Here is a 21,308-nt window from a genome sequence, read left to right on the forward strand (position 1 = left end):
TGAGAGGTCAGGCATGGCCACACTGTACACTGCTGCTGCTGAGAGGTCAGGCATGGCCACACTGTACACTACTGCTGCTGCTGAGAGGTCAGGCATGGCCACACTGTACAGTACTGCTGCTGCTGAGAGGTCAGGCATGGCCACACTGTACACTGCTGCTGCTGAGAGGTCAGGCATGGCCACACTGTACACTACTGCTGCTGAGAGGTCAGGCATGGCCACACTGTACACTGCTGCTGCTGAGAGGTCAGGCATGGCCACACTGTACACTACTGCTGCTGCTGAGAGGTCAGGCATGGCCACACTGTACACTGCTGCTGCTGAGAGGTCAGGCATGGCCACACTGTACACTGCTGCTGCTGCTGAGAGGTCAGGCATGGCCACACTGTACAGTACTGCTGCTGCTGAGAGGTCAGGCATGGCCACACTGTACACTGCTGCTGCTGAGAGGTCAGGCATGGCCACACTGTACACTGCTGCTGCTGAGAGGTCAGGCATGGCCACACTGTACACTGCTGCTGCTGAGAGGTCAGGCATGGCCACACTGTACACTACTGCTGCTGCTGAGAGGTCAGGCATGGCCACACTGTACACTGCTGCTGCTGAGAGGTCAGGCATGGCCACACTGTACACTGCTGCTGCTGCTGAGAGGTCAGGCATGGCCACACTGTACACTACTGCTGCTGCTGAGAGGTCAGGCATGGCCACACTGTACAGTACTGCTGCTGCTGAGAGGTCAGGCATGGCCACACTGTACACTGCTGCTGCTGAGAGGTCAGGCATGGCCACACTGTACACTGCTGCTGCTGAGAGGTCAGGCATGGCCACACTGTACACTGCTGCTGCTGAGAGGTCAGGCATGGCCACACTGTACACTGCTGCTGCTGAGAGGTCAGGCATGGCCACACTGTACACTGCTGCTGCTGAGAGGTCAGGCATGGCCACACTGTACAGTACTGCTGCCTCACTCACTGCACTGCGTGTGCGTGTGCGTGCACCCTCCAGCTGGTATGAAGAGGTCATTAGGCTGCACTGAGTGAAACCTGGCCACCCATGAGAATGCTATAACAGAAAACGTGTGTGTGTGTGTGTGTGTGTGAGGGCTACACGAGAGACGTGCTGCGCCACAGTGAGTGTGTGATGAGTGACGTGTGAAGGCTGGTCTCTGGGACTAGCATGGCCTTATCTGCTGCCCCTTAAGAAGCATAGCTCAGGTCTCACGTACGCTGCTGTGAACGTGTGTGTGTGTGTCCCATGTGACTGTGTGACTTGTGGGCAGGACCCTTTGTTGCTCCTGCAGGTGTGTGAAGCTGCCTGGGAGAGGCTGTGTTGATGTGTGTGTTTGTGTGGTGACGTGTACCAGGAAGAGTTACTGTTTATTTAACGGTGTGCATAAGCATGTTTGCGTGTGTGTTGGAACAGGACAGTAAAGACATTGAGAAGAATGAATGCTGGAGCTCATTTATAACTGACGGTTGGTGATTGAGACATTGTTTGTCTGTGTGTGTGTGTGTGTGTTCAGTCTAGGTGAGCTGTTCTCAAGCTTGATGGACACAGACATCAGTGTTCCAGTCAAGTGACTCCATTTACCCTACAGCTGCTCTCCAATTAAACCATTACAGGCAGAGGGCTCCAATGACCACACACACACACACACACAGCATGTAAACACCCACATTGACCCGTTCAGACCCAGTAGAAGGTGTCCAGGAGAGGCTGACAAACTGGGAGTGAACAAGGAGAGTCCAACAGGCGGATCAAATGAGCCCTTGTGCTCAGGAGGATGAGGAGAAATGAGCATTAAACCCTCCCTCCCTCGATCATCCAATAATCCAGTCTACTGATCATGACCACCCTCTTTCCCTCTGCCTCCCTCTGCCTCCCTCTGCCTCCCTCTGCCTCCCTCTGCCTCCCTCTGCCTCCCTCTGCCTCCCTCTGCCTCCCTCTCTCACACTCACACACAGCTGGGGTGAGGGGCAGAACCGAGGGGAGGGGGGGTCTTTTGTGATGGCCTCCTCTTTTTCACAGTTCATGACAGAGAAAGGGAGGATTTGGCTGACTGAGTAACTTGGTCAGTCCCTGCAAAAGAGCTGGCCTGACTACACCGCACACACTGGTGCCATTAGCTCAGAGAAGGTTCCGGAAGGTTTCAGAAAAACCTGGGCCGACAGACTGGGACCCCAGGCCACAGTGGAAGAGAAGAACTGACTTCCTACAAGAAGCTACGATTCAAACCTCCTCTACTCCTCCTCCCTCCTCTCCACAGGGACTGAAACCAAAATCCTTCCGCATGAGTGAAGCCGCTACTCCTCCTCCATCCCTCTCTCCCTGGCTTCTCCACTGCTCTCTAATTTCCCTCCATTTTCCCTGGCCAAGGGACAAAGGGAAAGTGGCCCCCATAGTGGGCTGTCATTCCCCCCCTCCCTCCCTTTCTCCCCCCTCCAAAGGCCAGGGTTGTGGGGGTCGGGTGATCCATTGTCCGAGAGGGCACTGGGAGAAAGGAGGAGGGGGCTGGAAATGAAGGGATGAGGACTTGAAAGAAGGGAGCGAGAACAAAAGCCAGAGGTGAAGAAGAGAAGCAAAGAGAGAGGGAGCAGAGAAGAGAGAGAGGGAGAGAAAGGAGACGGTGGCTTATTAATGAAGGAAGGAGGGAGGATACACAAAGGGGTTCCCACAGGAGGGCGGCTCTGAGCTGACCCCCCCCCCGTCCCCCGTCCCCCCCGCTCTCCGAGGTCCTGTCCGACCATCTGACCACCTGACCACAGACAGCACTGCGGTCTAGCTTTCAAACTTCCGGGCCATTCCAAGCTGCTGCTGGCTCCCACACGGACACACACAGTGCTCTACTGTACCACTACACCTCACAGCACGCATGTGCTCGCACGCACACTGGAACGTCAACATCTTATCTGGGTGGAAGTCCCATCATGAGGATTGGTCTGGCAAAGTTCTCCCCCCCTCTCAGCCTGTAGCCAAGGCATCCGCCTTGACAGACTCTCCCGTTAACGGTAAAGAAAAACACGGTTCACCCACTTCCTGTAACCTCAAACAACCTCTCCCACACACTTCTCGTGTCCTTCAGTCCAGGTGTGGAGGCAGTCCCTGTGCGTGCGTGTGGCCGTCGTCCTGCCTCCTCTGCTACAGGCTAACCCCTAAAGTCCTTTAAGTGAGCGGAACTAATCCTGTCATCACACTTCCATGGCCCTCTTAGTACACAGACCTGAGGGCAGGTGAGCAGGAGCCACAGTAGGCAGTCAGGCCCCCTGGAGCCACAGTAGGCATTTAGGCCCCCTGGAGCCACAGTAGGCAGTCAGGCCCCCTGGAGCCACAGTAGGCAGTCAGGGCCCCTGGAGCCACAGTAGGCAGTCAGGCCCCCTGGAGCCACAGTAGGCAGTCAGGGCACCTGGAGCCACAGTAGCCAGTCAGGCCCCCTGGAGCCACAGTAGGCAGTCAGGGCACCTGGAGCCACAGTAGGCAGTCAGGCACCTGGAGCCACAGTAGGCAGTCAGGCCCCCTGGAGCCACAGTAGGCAGTCAGGCCCCCTGGAGCCACAGTAGGCAGTCAGGCCCCCTGGAGCCATGGGCCCTGTGGTCATGTGGCTGTAGGAATGTCAGGAAGAGACTGCAGGAACAACAGATGAAATAAACGGGAGGGAATTAATGTGCATGCCCCAAAATGAGTGAGAGAGAGACAGAGAAAGAGACAGACAGAGAGAGGGAGAGAGAGAAAGAGAGTTTGTGAGCATGTGTTCCATCACCCAACCTTGCTACCCCCCCCCCCCCCCCCCCCATCCCCTCTCCCACTTCCACAAGGGGAGGTTTCTGCCCGGATGACTGACTCGACATGACAGGGAAGCCTAAAAACACATCAAAGCATGTGTTTATCTAGCCAGCTGTTACCTATCCTGTCGGATCAGCCCTCTCAGGTGGAGGGTGGGAGGAGAGGAAGGTTGCGGGTCGTGAGTGAAATAGCCTAGAGAAGAGAATGGATCCCTCTTGGAGGTACAAGCAGAGCGGACGTTTGGCAGGTCAGGTTATTTCAGCCTTGAGAGCCCCTCAGCCTTGCTGGATGCACAGGGCCAGGACAAGAGCCTGGCTTCTCTGAAGCGTGCTCCGCTGCAGGTTTAGCATGAGCCTGTGCAACATCTTATGTACATCCCCCCCACACATTAGGAAAGTAGCCGTCGTGTCTCGGTGGAGCCGCGTGCCGCAAGGTGTCCTCCATCTTGCTGGCGTTAGTGTCGAGTCAGGAGGAGAGGGGAACAGGGGTCTGGGCTAAAAGGGCTGCCTCCAGGGGCTATTTATCTTAAACAGGGTGTTTGTGTGTGCCTGTCATCACTGTGCTGGTGCAGCGGATGCTAGTGGGAGCCTACCGTGAGGAAAGAATTAAACAAGATGCACTCTATTTCTGTCTGCCTCTCCCTTTCCCTCCCTCCCTCCCTCCCTCTCTGTCCCTCCCTCTCTCTCCCCCTCTCCCTCCCCTCATCCTCCAGGCCAGTTGTCAGGTCCCTAGAACACAGTAGGCCGAGTGGCTGGAGAGGACAGTTGGCTGTAGAAGGCAGACACTACGACAACAACAGTAACACCTCTAATGAGCCCCAGAGCAGTGCAGCAGCCAGGGCCTCCAGACACATCAACAGGTCTGCAGCCCCAGAGCTAACAGCTTTAACCCCGCTAACCACTTCTCCTCACCACTGAGGATTTGGACGCATGTCCACACCAGAGGGCTCCCACCACTACGCATGCACCCAGAATGCACTAGGAGAGTGTAGCCTAACCCGTGGGTGTTTAAGGTCAGCTGAAGCATGTCCTACACCCCCCCCCCCCCAAGCCAGAGAAGGCTCCGGGCTCTCTCAACATCCCCTGGGGTTACACACTCCCATGAGAACATTCTGTGTTCTTTCGCGGGGCTCTAAAGAGCTTTCCCGCCGGGTTAAGAATAGACAGGTAATCCATGCAGCTCGGTCCTCCTCAGAGATTCAAGAGAAGCTCTGGAGACTATCACCGTCCCAGCGGAGACGGACACCACAGCACGCACCTGCCCGGACAACAACACACACACACCAACCACCGCTCCCACACGAGCGCCGGCCGTGCGCCCGCCCCACACGCTAGCCTAGGGCCCTGAGCCCATGTCTGTGGTGGTTATCAGGGGGATTTGACTCCTAAGCAAATCCCAGTCAAATGAGGAATGTGCTGTACTACTGTAGGGACCCACTGGGGAAAAAACAAAAAACTGGCTTAACAACAAGGCTGAACTCTCGCAAAACTGGGTAATCGTAAAATTGTGTGTGTGTGTGTAATGCTGGGGGCAACCAGCATCAATGATTGCAGGTGATAAAAGGGAACCTCTGCATTGTGTACCCTAAAACAACACTGCTGTATGTCAGCACACAGCCTTGCGCCCCCTGTAGGGTGCCCCCCAGCCCCCAGCCCCCAGCCCTCTCCCCTGGTTGAACCACACAGCTGACTATGACAGCAGACAGAAACCCAGTGCCCTTTACAAGCTGAGGTGGTCCTGTCTGCTGCTTCATAGTCCTCATCCAACAAGCTCTCCATACAGGACAACAACTGACCCTAAGGGAGGGAAGGAAGAGAGAACTCTCTCTCTTTCTTTCTCTCGTACTCTGACCCTTTCTCTCCCACTCCCTCCCTGCATGTTCCCACCAATGTGACACAAAGCCAGTCCTCCTATTGTTTACAGACAGCGGAGGACGGTTGGCTCTGTCCTGGATGGGCTGGATCCGGTCTGCTTCAGCCTGAATGCCCGCCTGTCTGCCTGCCTGCCCGCCTGTCTTCCTGCCTGCCTGTCTGCCCGCCTGCCTGCACACCACCTGACTGTCGGTTTCTCTTGCCAGTAGATCAACTTGACTTCCACCCGTCTGTGTGCTATGCAGGCATGTAAATCTCCTGTGTGTGTGTCTCCGACCTGTCTGTTTTCCCTGCCTGCTAGCCCCTCCCCCCCCCCTCAGTGCATACTGTCTCGCTCCGCCACTGTCATCCGTATCCGTGGCGATGCCCGGCTATTGTTAAGCGCAAGTCTCTTCCTGTCCGGTCGGAACACAGTCAACACGCTCCGTGATCAAACGCCTGAGGAGCTGCTGTGTGGGCCTGGTACAGTACAGAGGCTGACAACAGGAACCTGACTGACTGACTCTTTACAGGGCTGCCATGGGGACACACACACACACACACACACAGCATGGCCAGAGAGGGCTGGAGTTGAAAGGTGATAATAGCCGACAGCTCATCACATTACTGTCATGCTTTCTCGTTGTGCCTCGCCCTGAACCTGTGTCTCTCACTCACAACCCAGCCCAGCCCCCAGAGGAGGGGAGGGGGTGCAGCCAGCTCTGATAAGGGGGGGGGGGGTGGTAGATGGGTATGGCTGTCTCCCTCTTAATGTGTGTGTGTCCTGGTATGCGTGTGTGTGTATCCTGAGCAGCCAGGGACGGTATAAAGGCTCATTGTGTGTGTCCAGGTTGCGGCCCCCTCACAGGATCATGTGGCTGAGCGTCTGAAGCTCGCCAGTAGCGGCCTCAACATTCCTCTGTCAGCAGGCCACACACACACACACACACACACACACAGCAACAGACATTAACACACAGCCTGACACGCACAGAATGGACAGATGTGTCTACCTGTTCTCGCCTGACAAGGTGAGGCAGCAAGGACAGACTGGAGGAGCTGCCTCAGCTTGCTAGCTAGCTAGCTGATATAACAGAGCTGTTTGAAGCGCCACTATTTCATTACGGCCAGAGGCAGGACTGACAGAAACAGAGCCAAGCTGAGGCCTTGCTCTTCTAGAAACCCTGGGGAAAGAGATTCTTCACCTACATTGGCAACTGGGTCATGGATATGTAAAACATCTGTACATGGCTTCTGGTAGACAGATATGTCTCAGTATATGATGATTGTAGTTCAGCAGGAGTAGAGGAAAAAGCCTTTATTGATCATGCAACTGACACACACACACACACACAAGTGCAGGGAGCAATGTGTGTTGAATGTGTGGCCGACTGTCCACTGATGAAATTCCCTCTCTGACAATCCCTCACAATTCAGATATTTATCCACTCTAGATGGAGCCACATCATAGGGGTTCTGGGGTTGCAGTTTGCCACCAAACAGCAGCTCTCCCTCGAGGGATGTCTGTTTGCTTAGACCCCAGATGGTCACAGTGCGAGAAATCCTACTCAATGTTTTCTCTAGTAAAAAAAAAAAAACTAACCAAAAAAAAAAACTAACCAAAAAAAAAAACACAGCATGTCGCTATAAAACGAGGCATTTCCCAGCAGCATGCGCTGCATGTTGAGGCCCTGGACGAACGCTGACACTGCAGAACCCTACACGGACGGGAAGGGACGCACACGCGTCAGGGATGCAGATCCACTCTGATTAAAGATCAAAAAGGGCTTTTCGTTTTCCGTTCTCCCACACGGTTTCCCGTGACGAGTCAGCAAAAGGTCAACCGAGATCTGTCGACCGCGCACCGAAGAGCATCGACGCGCAATCATTTACTCTAACCCACATTCTGCAGCATATGCCAGCAGCGTTGCTGTGCCTGTGATGCCCGAGACGAAAATCTCGACAAGCACGTCGACACACTAAACCCCCTGGCCCGGAGGCTAAAACGTCAAGACGCATCAAAATAAAACATCCCTGTGCCTGGTTGAACAGAATAGAATCCCTGCTATGTGTTAACGTCATGTCACCTCCATGTGGTATAGATACCGCCGAGCATGCCTGCAGCTCATGGAAATATCCCATGCTGCACCAGTGGACACAGACAGGGTAGAGTGTGTGTTCTGGAGGAACACTAATGCACAGTCAAGGAGACTGAAGTTAAAGTTTGAACTTCAAAAGCAAGTCCTTAGTTCCCCAGTGGCGCCCTCTCTCCTCGACTCCTCCTCAAAATGGAGGTGGATTGATTCTCTCCTCTTCTTGTCCAATCACAGTTAAGAAGAAGGCAAGGATGGAGGACACAAGGAAAGCCGTTGAAGCCGTTCACCAGAGACTAGTAGGCTGCAACTGCATAACAACCTTGCCTGCCTGCATGCATGCCTGGCTGCCAGTGACACAGACCAGGTCTCCATGGTGAAGGCTACTGTGTTGCCCATGGATACCCTGGGTAAATACACCGCCACCCCCAGATGACAGGAGAAACCTCGTCTCCGGAGCAAGATCACCCTGGAGACCACAGAGTGTTCTAGAACACTGTCCGGGGCAACGAGAACACTTCATGATGAGATTGCTGAATGAGTAGAGAGGCTGGCTGGCAATTCAACACTCCCACCTGGTAATTTAAGGTAAAGCCATCTTCAAATCTAGACTTTGTTTCTGTGGTTATCCCTCAGAATCACAAGTATTGACTCCATGTCCACCTCCTGTTTGGGGTGAGGCCTCAGCGAGCTTCAAACTCAGCTGCCAACAACAAACAGTAGAGAGGGAGGAGGAGGAGGAGTGGAAGTCAACAGGACGCTGATCTGCTCTGTGTTGTGAAGACAGGCCTAATTACAGCGTTGACTCCTTATACCACTCCTACACACCTCCAGAGAGGATCACTGTCAGGGTGGAGCCAAACACACCAGCTCTATTACCCCCCCCCCCCCCCCTCCCCCACAGTCCCATCCTTCTACCGCTGGCTGCTGACGGGTGCAGGACTATCCCTGCTCACCTTCAAACACTGTTTCCCTTCTGGTTTAAAGACCCAAAATGGGTTAGGGTTAGTTATCACCGCCTGATACCCGGTTGTATTTGTGCTGTGATGAATCAGGTCATAAAGACTGTGTTAGATACTAACTGACTGCTTCAACTGTAGGTCTCATTTTCTGGGTGTTTTTACATGGTGTTAAGTAAGGGACCGCAGCAAAGTGAATAAGCTCACCTTCATAAACATTGACGGTTGTGTGTGTGTGTGTGTGTGACTCCTTTCTGTCCTGAGCCCCAGCGTGACCTTAGCATCTGAGACCCGACATGGCTGAAATCTGCTGACATAGCGTTCAGCCGTGCCTACACACAAATACACTCTCGCAGGTAAACTGACTGTTGTGGTTGCCAGGGCCACTTAGCTCAGTATCAGGGCCCTTCAGTAAAGACCCTGACCAGGGGGATGAAGGGCGAGATGGGTCTCAATCCTTCAGATGCTGCCCTGCCGTGTCTATGGCAGCAACAGCATCTAAAACCAGAGACAAAAGGAAGGCCAACAAGCAGGCTGAGGGGACTTCCTTTTGCAGGTTGTGTCAGCCAGGACTGCTCTTATTGAGAGTGAGTAATGAGACCAGGGTGTCTCTCCCTAAAACCATGTCATTATCAGACAGTCAACACAGTCTTTGAACTCATCGTTCTGAACGCCTCCTCCCTCCTCCCCGCTCGGCTCCTCACCAGACCTCCGTTTGGGTGACAGCCCTGGGAGTGCAGTAGGCTGGCTTCATTAAAATTGAAGCTGAATTAGAGCACATTCACATGGACACGGGGGAGACTGAAGTCAAGTTTGATTAGGAAGGAAAACGTTCCTCATGACGGAAAAAATATAACTGTGCGCCGTCTGTGAGCCATATAAATGCAATGTTTGACTACCTGTGGTTTATTGCAGTGTATATAGATGTGTGTGTGGTCTTGCTATACAGAATTGTACATTGGTCCATATGTGGGGCTTCCAGCATGAAGGGCAGATTCCAGTCATGCCTGAATTTCCTCCGGCGTCACGTGCTACAGTACTGGCTGCGTTAATTACACACACACACACACACACACACACACACACACACACACACACACACACACACACACACACACACACACACACACACACACACACACACACACACACACACACACACACACACACACACACACACACACACACACTCCCACTCAAAGACAAGGCCACACAGTGTAGTAATCATAAGCCAGGTACAAAGTACAAACTCTCCTTCACAGCCAGGGGAAAATGAGTGGTTTATTGGCTGGACTGAACCGAGCTAGCCCACAGTGTCGACTACTCACTGGGGAACAGAGATCGAGACAATCACCCTAAAGTCTAGCTTTGTCCTTCCAAACGCAACACATGCTTTTTAAAGCACACGGTTTAAAATAAACTGCCCTTTGGCTCAAACAATGCCCATCAACACTAGCCCCTGAGCCTGCCATGAGTTACGCGGTCTGTGTTGCAGAAGTCCATCTTTCTACGAGGAAGTCCCAGTGGGACGGGGGGGGGGCAGGAAAGGGTTAAGCCTGCTTAGAGCCACTCGGGGAGGAGAAGTGAGCAGACAGCCAGGGCGTTCTTGCTACGCCAGCGATGAAAAGATGTGTTTGGAGGAGAGAGAGAGACAGACCCGCTGGTGTGGCTCAAAGGATGCCTTTGTCATCGAGTGCCCAAACCAGCAAGTGGAACGCACTCTCTCACACACACACAGTATGAGTTGCAGACAACGCAAGGACAAGGGCACAGCTACATCCCCATTATAGTCTCTATAGTCAACACTTGCTATGCATTTTTGGCACAAACACACGTGTGTGGGTGGATGTACTCTACTGGTCAATAGCTTCAACGTGCTGGAGGGGCCCGCAGACTCATTTCACTCCATTCAGATTCAGTCTGTAGGACTTAAGAACTGCCCCTTGGTACAGAAGCTCAGTTTCAAGTTTCAGGGAGCTGAAACTCCTCTAGGTAAAGGAACCAAGACGCTAACAGGGAAGCTAACCCATTTCAAGGTTAACGTGTTTTGCTCATTCTAGAACTGGGCTGTGGCTTCATTGACCAACAACACGGCAGGAACTGAGAACAGAGGTGTTCTGGAACGGTCTATGAGACAATCTGAACAGTTGAGAGGCCACACGGCATGTAGTCAGAACATGAGATGAGACGATAAGAGGAGACATTAACAGCGTTGTGAACTGGGGGCCCATCAACAGCATGAACCATGCGATGACTACAGAGCTGTCTGCATGCTAAACAAGGCTGTAGCCGCTGTCACAATGTTGAACTTCCTTTATCTGGGCAGTGGCCTCCAGGATCCTTGACAGGCCAGGCCTTCTGGGATTCCAGGGAAACAATAGGCCTGGCCTCTGGTCCCTTATCAGCACCAGCGTGTGAGAGTAAGACGAAGCCAAACAAATGGAAGTCTTCTACGCGAGAAACATACAATATACCACTTATGCTATTACTAGAGGGTAGGAGGAGGGTGAGAGCTGATTGGTTTGTCCTGAGCCCAGGATGTGCAGGGTCCGGGGCAGTGGTCCTTGTCTGTACTGTGGGCTGGACACAGACTGACTTGCGGCAGCGCCTCGTCCGAAAACAAAAACAGCACATTCCACGGCTCACTCGATTATTCCCACTTCCTGCCAGTCGAGCTGCTCCCAACAAAAAGGAATTGACATGAAAAGAAAAAAAACACGGATGTCAACAAATCAGCACGATGGGGCACAGACGTCAGACCCGTCTGGGCTGTGGGCCTCCCTGCGCAGCTCCGCCACAGGGACCAAAACCAGACCTCTGTTCTGTCTGGGTACCTTTTGTGGGCCTGCCAGCGCGGCTCCACCGCACGGACCAAACCCAGTCCCCCCCTCCCACTATCTGCCTGTCTTATTGAACTGACTAAGTTCTTCATGGAAAACAACTCACTCTGCGAACCCCACGGCGCAGCTCCGCCACAGGGACCAACCCAGACAAAGAGGGGTCATTCTCAACTGGGTTCATTGTCTGCTTACAGACACTGTACAGAGAGAACCAGAACGTCTTTGTTCTGCGGGCTGCACGGAAGGATCACCAGCCTGGCTGATAATGATGAACTGGTGATGATGAGAGCTGCCTAGTCTGACAGCAAGAATGAACCACTGTCTGGCCTGTTTTTTTTTTGTATCAGGCATCTCAGCATGCTGATCTTAGAAAAGCCTGTTCTGATACTGGCTGGGTTTATCACTGCAGTACGAATCATTCTTAGACACTGGAAAAGCCAGGTAAGGCCTAGTTTTGCAGACTGGCTGAAGTTAATGACAGACACAGCCTCATTTTATGATCTTATTACAAGACTAAATGATGGGAGGGGTCAATTCTACCAAGTCTGGTCTCATTTCCTGCATTTTATTTTGTTTTTTCACATGGAAAAACAATAAAAACTTTGATTATAAAAAATGTATTAAAAAAAGTCAAGCTGCAGAACTAAGAGGCCGGAAAGTCATCTTGGATCAGCTGCTTATGAGCAGGTCCGGACCCTGGTTGAGCGTTTTGGACTCCATGTTTCTGTAGTTGTAGATTGACAGCTCTGGTTGCTGACAGCTGTGGAGGCTGTGGGGGTCCCAGAGGGAGGGCAGTCAAACATGGAATGAATCACCGCAACACAACAGGACTGAGGAGGATGGAGACAGAGCTGAGATGACGATGTGAGGGACAGAGACTGATGGAGGGTTTCTTTGAATCCCTGGCAAACAAGCAGAACTGCTGCGCACACACAGATCCCCGGAGAAGAGGAGGTGTTGGGTTACAGAGTACCTCACCAGAGACTCTGCGCCAGCATGTGCTGAGTGTAGATAAAGGTTTGGGGAGGGGGGGGGGGGCAGGGAAGGTGTGTTTGTGGTCAATGCTGGCAACATCCTGGTCGATCGACCATCGACCCACAGCCTGGACGGTGGTGCGGCCTTAAAATAGGTCGGTCACGCGGCCATCGAGATCAAAGACCGTGGCAACGTTCCTCCCCAAAGAAATGTCACCTGGCCTCCCCGTGCTGCCTTCTGTGCTACAGTCCGACTGAGGCTTGACCTTCACACTCCAGGAACAACCGAGCGTCAGGACACAAACGATTCTTGTAACGGGTAACAACGCGTCAGTATTCAGCAGCGTTTTAAAATCTTTCGACATCATTCGTAATGTATGGTGGCTTTGGTATAGTGCTACGACAGACATGCAGAATCGCATGCCTACACGTGTGTAAAGGAACAGCGACACGTGCTAAATACAGACGGGCGTGCGGGCGTGAGAGCCTTTACACTGCGTGGCCCCTGGTCGGGGGACGTGAGGCGGGGACGTGTGAGGCGGGGACGTGTGAGGCGGGGACGTGTGAGGCGAGGCGTTTGGCTTGAATGGAGAGTTTTTAAGGCACAACACAGCGCCACTAGCAGGCCTGTGAGGATGACCTGTGATCCCCAGGCTAGCTTTAAATCCAGATGGCAGGAGTCAGAGAAGGGGGAGTGGACAGAAGGAAGAATGGGAGGTGCTGACGGAGAGGAAGGGATGCAGAGAGAGAGAGAAAGTGAAGGAGATCGACCAGAAGGAAGTAAATGAGGGCATGGGAGTGAAACTCCAGAGAGAAGGAAGCTTGCAGGGAGAAGAGAGCCGTCATGACAGAACAGAACTACAGGGCCTGGGATTTCTCCTCCATACCCCCCAGACACGCGGTGTACTTTAGCCTTGAGGCTGAGCCCATGTCTGTCTGTCCCATGTAGGACACAGATGCGGCTTCGCTGCTATCACCAGCAGCTGCCGACGCCACTGCCATCAATTATTCACCGTTTGCCCCAGTTCATTGTTTACCTTTGAGGCTGGCGAATCAGGGTGGGGGCGTGGCTAGGGCACAGGAGCCACAGGATAGCACACACAACCTGTCTGTGGTTGACAAACTCTGTGCCAGTATGGGCTATAGTACAAGGTGTTGACGTGACTTTCTGGTTCTCATAGTGTGTGTGAGCTTGAGAGAGAGAGTGACACACAGAAATGTGTGAAAGTGGAGTGGAAATGTCAGGATGGCCAGTAAGTGAGAGAGGCAGAGAGTGCACGTGCGGATAAGTCTCAGTGTCTAAGCACGACTATGCTGATCCATCCGTATGAGACCGTCTCCCCAGAGTTAGGGCTGTTGGTTCCGTGACACTCTCTGGTCCTCTCCCACCTGACCCCCCCCCCCCCCCTCCCACCCCAATCAGACGAGCCCCGTTGGAGCTGTGGGCTGGATCAGTGCCTCTGGGGACAAGGGATCAGTTCTGCTGTGGTACACCCTGCTCTGCTCACAGGCACCCAGGATCACTTCCTACACCACAGGGAGTGAGTGTGAGTGTGTGTGTGTGTGTGTGGGGACACCCTGTTAATCCACCTCCGGAATACCACCCCCCCCCCCCCCTGCTCCACTCTCGTGGGGGAAGGGGAGGGCAGGATGTGAGAGCAGCTGGTCATCAGCTCAGACAAAGGAACCTGCCGAATGTGCTCCTCATGCATTAAAAAGGACCTCAATCTCGCACGCTCTTTCCTCCTGTCTCTGTGCTTCTGCCTGCTGTTCCTCCTGTCTCTGTGCTTCTGCCTGCTGTTCCTCCTGTCTCTGTGCTTCTGCCTGCTGTTCCTCCTGTCTCTGTGCTTCTGCCTGCTGTTTCCCCTGGCTCTGGGATTCACCAGAACCTCAACGTGCACATACACCCACTCTGAAGAAGCCTCTTTCTTCATGTGGGTCTGTGTTGGATTTAATTTTCGGTGGACACCATGAACTATAACACTTCCATCGCTGCAGTGGCTTCCAAACAGCATCAACCCAGTCAGTGCTACAGGACAAGAGCCCAGAAAGAGAGTAAAAGTGAGAGGCTGAGAGACAGAGAGAGTGAGAGACAGAGCGAGAGCGGGACAACATGAGGAGAACGGATATGGTTTTACTGCAGAGGGGCCGGTGTGGTGGCAGGTGTGATTTATCACCAGTCCTGCCCTAGTTCAGCTAGCCGCTGGCTGGGGAGTAGGGGACCAGCGATCCTCTCCATCCCCCACTCTCTCCATCTTTTCTCTCCTCTCCCCCCGTTGTCCTACTCATTCCCTTCTCCCCATCCCATTTTTCCCCCTCTCCTCTCTCCTTTTTATCTCTCTCTCTCTCTCTCTCTCTGGTTCTCCACTCCTCCTCTAAAGGTCGTCTGGCTACAGAGTGGAGGAGGTACGTGATGTACCTCTATAGCACTTAGGAAGAAAGAAAAAAGGGGTACAGAGTACTGTCCTAGATTACTGTACAGAACTACTTGGAGAAACCAGTTTATCACAACTTTTATATTGCAGAGTAGGTGATACCCCCAGTCGCAGAGACGAGGTGCCTGAAATATTAACAGGACTTGTGTTACACCTCCAGTAAGTGGGGCAGGGATTTTTAAGGGAGAAGTAACCAGGAAAGGAGGACACAATCTCCCCGAGTTCAAGATGATCCTGCTGAACCGAACTGTGAATACTGAGCTGTGTCCTGACTTATTAAACAAATGACTCAACCCACCACAGGCAGAAACAATGGGACAGTCACAGTTGTAATGAACCACAATGGCAGAGTTAAGCAGACTCTGCAGTTAAATTTGATTGCAGTTGAACTTCAGTTTGACCCGGGGCAGGATACATGCTGCTGAGACTCGGAGAAAGAAAGCACTCAGATCTCATCGGTCCATTTGTGCTCAAACCGAGACCCGGCATAAGAAGGCAGGTCCCAGAGGACCCTCCGAAGCACTGGGCTGTAGGATGGAGGGCCTGGAGGGAGGGGGTTAGGCTACGTTTTCACGGACGGGTGAAGCCCTTATCTGCCCCCAGGCAAAAAACACTGAGGGGGGGCACTGGGAACTGAAGCAGCGTACAGAAGACAGCAGCCTACAGTACAATAGTATATAGGCCTAGTGCTATAATATTACACAGCAGAGAATTAAAGAAGTAAATTAAAAAGGTATCAAACGCTTTAAAAAAAACTCCAATGTTCTATTTGAACCTTCTACCAACCTTGCCCTGTTGACAGGCCAGGTGACACGATGACATCATAACCTAGCATGTGTCCAGGACACCTTTGGTGACCTTACAGATTAGCCTGACATGTGACATGCCACATGGAGCTTCCCATATGGCTACCATTGGTTGGAAACATGGGAGGAGTTTGGAGGGACGGACCTGTGCTGTTCTCCCTCCACCAGTGGTTAGAGACCGGAGGGGAAAGGTAGATGGAATACAGAGATGTGTATTATAGAAATACCTGGCCCAGCCAGTTCTTAGAAATAACAGAAGTAAGAAGAACGTCAAACCTGTTCTGCCAACAATACACATCCATGGGACACACCTACCAACTAGCTTTTTATCACTCTGTTAACAAGAGGAAGGCCACAGATGGCCAAGCAGAAGTTATGCAGAGAAGCTACGGCGATCAAACAGTGATGCAGCTAAATAAGTCGATTTAGGGGATGTTTTCTGTCCCTGCCGTCTTAAAACGGGCAGGAATGACGCCTGTTTTAGCTGCATGTTGTGGGTGGGGCCTGCCTGGGGCTGCACAGAACCCAGCGAGGTAGCGAGACAAAGAACTGTGACATTGGATATGATGTCCTGGGACAGGGTGAATGGGCTACTTTGTAAGCTGTCATGAGACTTTTTAAGGACTGCTAAAAGATACTTCCCTTCGTCCTCGAGCAAATCCTTCTAAACAAGGTTGTGGGGAGGGGGGGGGGGACTTGGCCTCCGCCTCCCTCCCAAGTGAAGTCACTTAAACAAGCATTGGACCACGGTAGACCAGCCTAGCAGAGCACTTCTTAAACTTGTAAGGGACAGGGACGAGGCAAGCCACCTGTTCTTATGGGGAACCACTTTGTTGGGTAACTAGAAGAGTGCAAGCCCATTTTGTCCTCAGTCACATATTCTCTCTCTCTCGCTCTCCCTCTCTCTCTCTCTCTCTCTAGTGAACACATGAGCACACTGTCCAAATAGAAAGCTTCACAGCAGCAATCTGCAGAAGCAGGCGGCAATCATTGACAGAAGAGGAACTGAGAGTAGATAGTTCCTATTGAACACCAGGACATCCCCTGCCAACTCAGTGCTGCTCTCTGCCATTCCCAACATGAACTTACACACACTCTGAAGATGCCCCCTTTCTCCATGGGTTACTATTGCATTTTGGGAGAGCACTGTGAACTTGACTGCAAGTCCGCTGGTGCTAGTTCAGTATTAAAAGATGATAACAAGGACATACACTATAACACAACAGCACCAAAGATAAGCGGGGAGGCGCAGTAGCAGTAAACTGTGTTCAGAGCTCCTCTGTGATTTCGGTACTGGCGTGATTACCAGATCCTGGTATTTGTGAAACCCACAGAGGACCTCTACTTAGCCGCAGCAACACAAAAGACACATTAAGGAGTAGCAGAGATTAGGGGTTGCATAATGACAAAACAGAACTGAGGCTACACAGGCAAAAGGGGGAATTCCTGCACTGCAACTAGCTCTCCCCTCCTTTATTTCTCCATCTATCTCCCTCTCCCACCCTTCCCATCCACCCCTCTCCATCCCTGCTGTGTGGTACCCAGAATGAGTTAGTCCACTGTAGTAAAACACAGGGGTCAAAACATTAGGACTTCACCATCTGTCAAGAGTCAACGCTTACACAATTTGTCCAAAACATATACTTTGCTTCTTCACAGTATTATATAATGTTCAGTATTATTTTCTTCTAAAAAGGAAATATTATTACCGCCAGAAACTAACTGGAACAATACCAAGAGATGGAGGAGAGCTCTAAGACAGCCCACTCATGTTCTTTCATTTCTTTAACCACACTGAGGCTAATAGGAAGAATAAAAAGTCCTTTACTACAACACATATAATCTCTGTTTGCCAGGTGGAGGCCGGAGACACACAAGGAACTTAAGACCTGGGAATCACCATCTGCTCACCCTGTTAAACCCCACTCACCCCCCCCCCCCCCCAAACCAGAACCACCCCCATCCTTCCACAACTCCCAACCCCCAACATGGCACTAAATTGACCAGCACACACTTACTTAACTGTCTATGACTAGATTATACAGTGCAAGAAGATCTGCATGTTTTAACCGCATTAGAGAGGCTGTTGTGGTAACGTACCGAAAGACTTTGCAACCTTACATATGGACATAAAAAGCAGAGAGCTGGAGGACTGACGAGAGCCATCGGGGTCCACGTTGCCCAGTGGAGCCCTGGCTGGAGCCCGCTGACCAGCCCTCTCTGTGGGGACGCTTCTGTGGAAGTGGGATGGCAGTGAGCCGATGATTTCGAAATGACATCTGCCAACCACACGCGGTGGTGAACGCACACCCGCAATGTCTCAGTACAGCAACTCCAAAAGGAGGCTTTACGACACCTCAGACACAGACAGTCAATAAAAGATGATTCAATTCATGTGGGTAATAAAATGAAATGCGTTTTAAAAAAACAAAAGGGACATGGAAGCCGCCTGAAGGAAACAAGCTTACTAAGCTTTAAATCATAGTATTGCCTTTGCAGAAATTCTAAGATTGCGATGGAACACCCCTAAAATCATCCAATCATCATCCAACCACAACAAGGGCACTGTCAGAACAGTGGCTCTTTATCCAGGAAAACTTTACACTCACTTATTAACTACCACAAAAAAGAGTCACATTTCAGTGTTGTACATCCACTCTTCCTAAACCTGGTTCTGCCAGAGTGCTCCCCCCCCCTCCAGGCGCTCCCTCTCTGAAGCCCTCCCGGATCTGCAGGCCAGAGGGGCACCGTATGCTCCCCGTCTGCACGCAACACGGACGGAGACATGCTCCTGGCCTGCTCTGTCGCTTCACATTTGTGTCTGTTGTCCAAAGCCTGTGCCACATAGAGAGGGGCTGTCGGCACTGGTTAGAGTTAGGGTCAGAGGAGGGTGTCACAGTGTCCACGGCAACCAGCCTCGTGCCAGCCAACAGCCCACACCAGTACTCCTTGTGTGTGTCAGGAGAAACACACAACTAGCTTGAAGGTAGATTAAATATTTAAAGTGTCTTGTCTTTGTGTGTAGTAGCCATGCTGAGGTCCCCATCCCCCTACTCTCTGTCTCTGCCCCTTTAGTGAACATGGGGGCCAGAGCCAAGTCCTCTTAGCTTAGTCATAGACAGGACTGTCTCATGGCCAGGTCAGCACAAACGGCAAACGCTCTCACACACACACACACGCACAGTTCAAGGTTGAGAATGGGTACTACCAGTAAGAAAGCTAAAGAAGACTGTCTCTGTTGTTTCGACAACAACTGTATTCTGTCTGTTTGCATACAGATATGCTGTGTGCTTTCTCTGGCATGTATTCTGCACCAGCGCTCACATCACGGGTTTGTAATTCCCAGAAATGCCAAAAGACAAGGTGTGTGTGTGTGTTTTACAGTTGGTTACATATTATGAAACTTAGTTACAGCCAAAATTAACTACATGGGTAACTAAGTAGAAGTTCTGTCATATTTCAAATGACAAAAGCCTGGGTGTGATGGTAGGAAGACTCATTCCACACATGCCTCCCCCGGCTGTTCAAAATCCCACCGGCCCATGCCGTTACTGCGGGCAACAAACTGCGTGCCAGCTCCTTTCGTCGGCACATTGGCCATCATGCAGCACGCCCACTGCACTATGCAGCAGCAGCTATCGGCCTCCTGCCTCTGCCGGAGTATGTCCACTTAGTTATCATTCATCCATCACACGCCCACTCGCCTCTCCTGTGGTATGCAATAATTAACATGCATCTCGGCGAATACAGGTCATCAACGCTGCATGTATTATAGTCACTGATCTACGTCTCTTGTCGTTGGTTAGTAGTTTTATACCAATAAAAGTTTGAATAGTATATGGTGCACGTCACTCCGTCGTAGGCCCATGCATTCATTGTATCAATGCTGTGCTTAAGAGAAATTCTCGCTCCAGGAACCCATTTTCAGAAGCGTTATTAAAACCACTGGTTGCTCACCTTGGGTAGGTCTTTAAGTTGATTGGCGTCCAGTAGAAGCTCTTCCAGGCTGCGGCTGTAGCGGAATATCTCGTCGGGGACAGCCTTCAAGCTGCAATGTCGCTTGTCCACCGATTCGACGTGGCGGTTGCACCGCCACAACGGGATACACTTCAGCATGACCGGCCGCCGTGGGGTTTTGGTTGCCGGTGCTACTCAACACTCCACATCGGAGAGAAACGGGGAAGTGTTGTCGAGGGTGAGGGAAATGAAAAAACTTCCGACTGACACTAAAGTGGGTGCGGTGCTGTTATAATCCAGTTAAAACAATGGTCACAATGTATCCGTATCCAATTAAATTCCAGTTCTCTTCGTGGGTGTCCAGCCAGATTATTAAACCCTCCGTTTTACAAAAGATCGAAACTATAACGTTAGCTACCCACCTCGCTTAACTGAAGTGTTAAGTTAAAATGTGGACACAGTTAACATAGCATTAATTTAAAAACACGTGCATTAAAACTGGCTACAGTCTTTTTCATTTCAATAGCTAAATGGAATCAGATAATAAAATAAGGTTAGCTTTACTTAACACAGGAAAGCTGGCCTGCTAGCTGCAATTATAGCTAGCTGATACACTCCACCTTGTATCTGTTAGCAAACGAAAGGGTTCACAGTGTCCGTGTCAAATGTTTGTTCTGCCGCTTAGGCTAGATGGCCAATACTCTTCTCAGCAAAAGACACTTGCTAGCAAGCTACCAAAAATTGTCTGTGTAGCTAGTTAGCTATTGTAGCTCGCGGGCAACACACAACGACTCACAGGCGGTCTCCTGTCCTGACCTCAGTCCAGTTGCGTCAGTGTGGGTAAACTTGTCCTCGCCGGCAGTTTAGTGTGGCTGTTGAATATTGCCACTTCTTTGTCGCGCAATCGACCCGGCAAGCAACCAACAAGTGAAACGTCGTGTAGAAATAAAACAGTAGAGGCGGCACCAGCAACAGGATTGCTTCCCCTCTTCTTGCACCAGGCCGGTGAGGGGTGTGGGGCAGGGCTAGAGCGAGACGATGGTAGCTAGCTGCCACCGCTTTGTGGCTTAGCTACTGGCTAGCTATACAGTATGAAGCTAATCGATGAGGGGCTACGCAGAAGTCCTAGGTAGTAGCGACAATCAGTCAGGACGGCAACCTCAAATGTCGCATTGAACGAGTCTGAATTTATTACGTAGTTACCAAGTTTACTGAATACTTTCCAGATAATAAAGTCACAGCTAGCTGAGTTGCTAGCCAGCCAAACAGTGAGTAGTGTGGTAAGAATGTGATGTGATTGAGGTAGAGGATAACCACGACAGACTAGCTCCGCCCTGCGGCTCCTCCTTATTGTTGTTGTGAATGGGTATATTCGTTTTATATTCCAGCTGAACTCTTTAAGACAAGAGGAAAGCTCAAATAAGCAGTCCAAGCATTTAATAACAAAATAAAAATCCTCGACCATACCAGTGTTATCAGGTGCAGGGTTGACCAAAATAACACGAAAATAGTAAACCGAATGCAAATCCCGCCCTGCAACACCAGCTGTCCCGGTTTGAAAAATGTGCACCGAGTAGTCCTCACTTCTCTTATTCTACAAGACACGTCAAACAG

At 51.5% G+C, this 21,308-nt stretch overlaps 1 protein-coding gene across 1 annotated transcript in view; it reads right to left on the bottom strand.

Moving 5' to 3' along the window:
* Window positions 1-20,999, bottom strand: part of scrib (scribble planar cell polarity protein) — a 60,360-nt gene extending 39,361 nt beyond the window's left edge. Inside the window, 1 exon segment of the mRNA XM_047024278.1 lies at window positions 19,695-20,999. Within this exon segment, the coding sequence (XP_046880234.1) occupies window positions 19,695-19,853 (159 nt within the window). The 5' untranslated portion in view covers window positions 19,854-20,999.
* Between the last annotated feature and the right edge of the window lie 309 nt (window positions 21,000-21,308).

The sequence above is a fragment of the Hypomesus transpacificus genome, chromosome 8 (assembly GCF_021917145.1).
Source record: "Hypomesus transpacificus isolate Combined female chromosome 8, fHypTra1, whole genome shotgun sequence".
NCBI classification, from domain to species: domain Eukaryota; kingdom Metazoa; phylum Chordata; class Actinopteri; order Osmeriformes; family Osmeridae; genus Hypomesus; species Hypomesus transpacificus.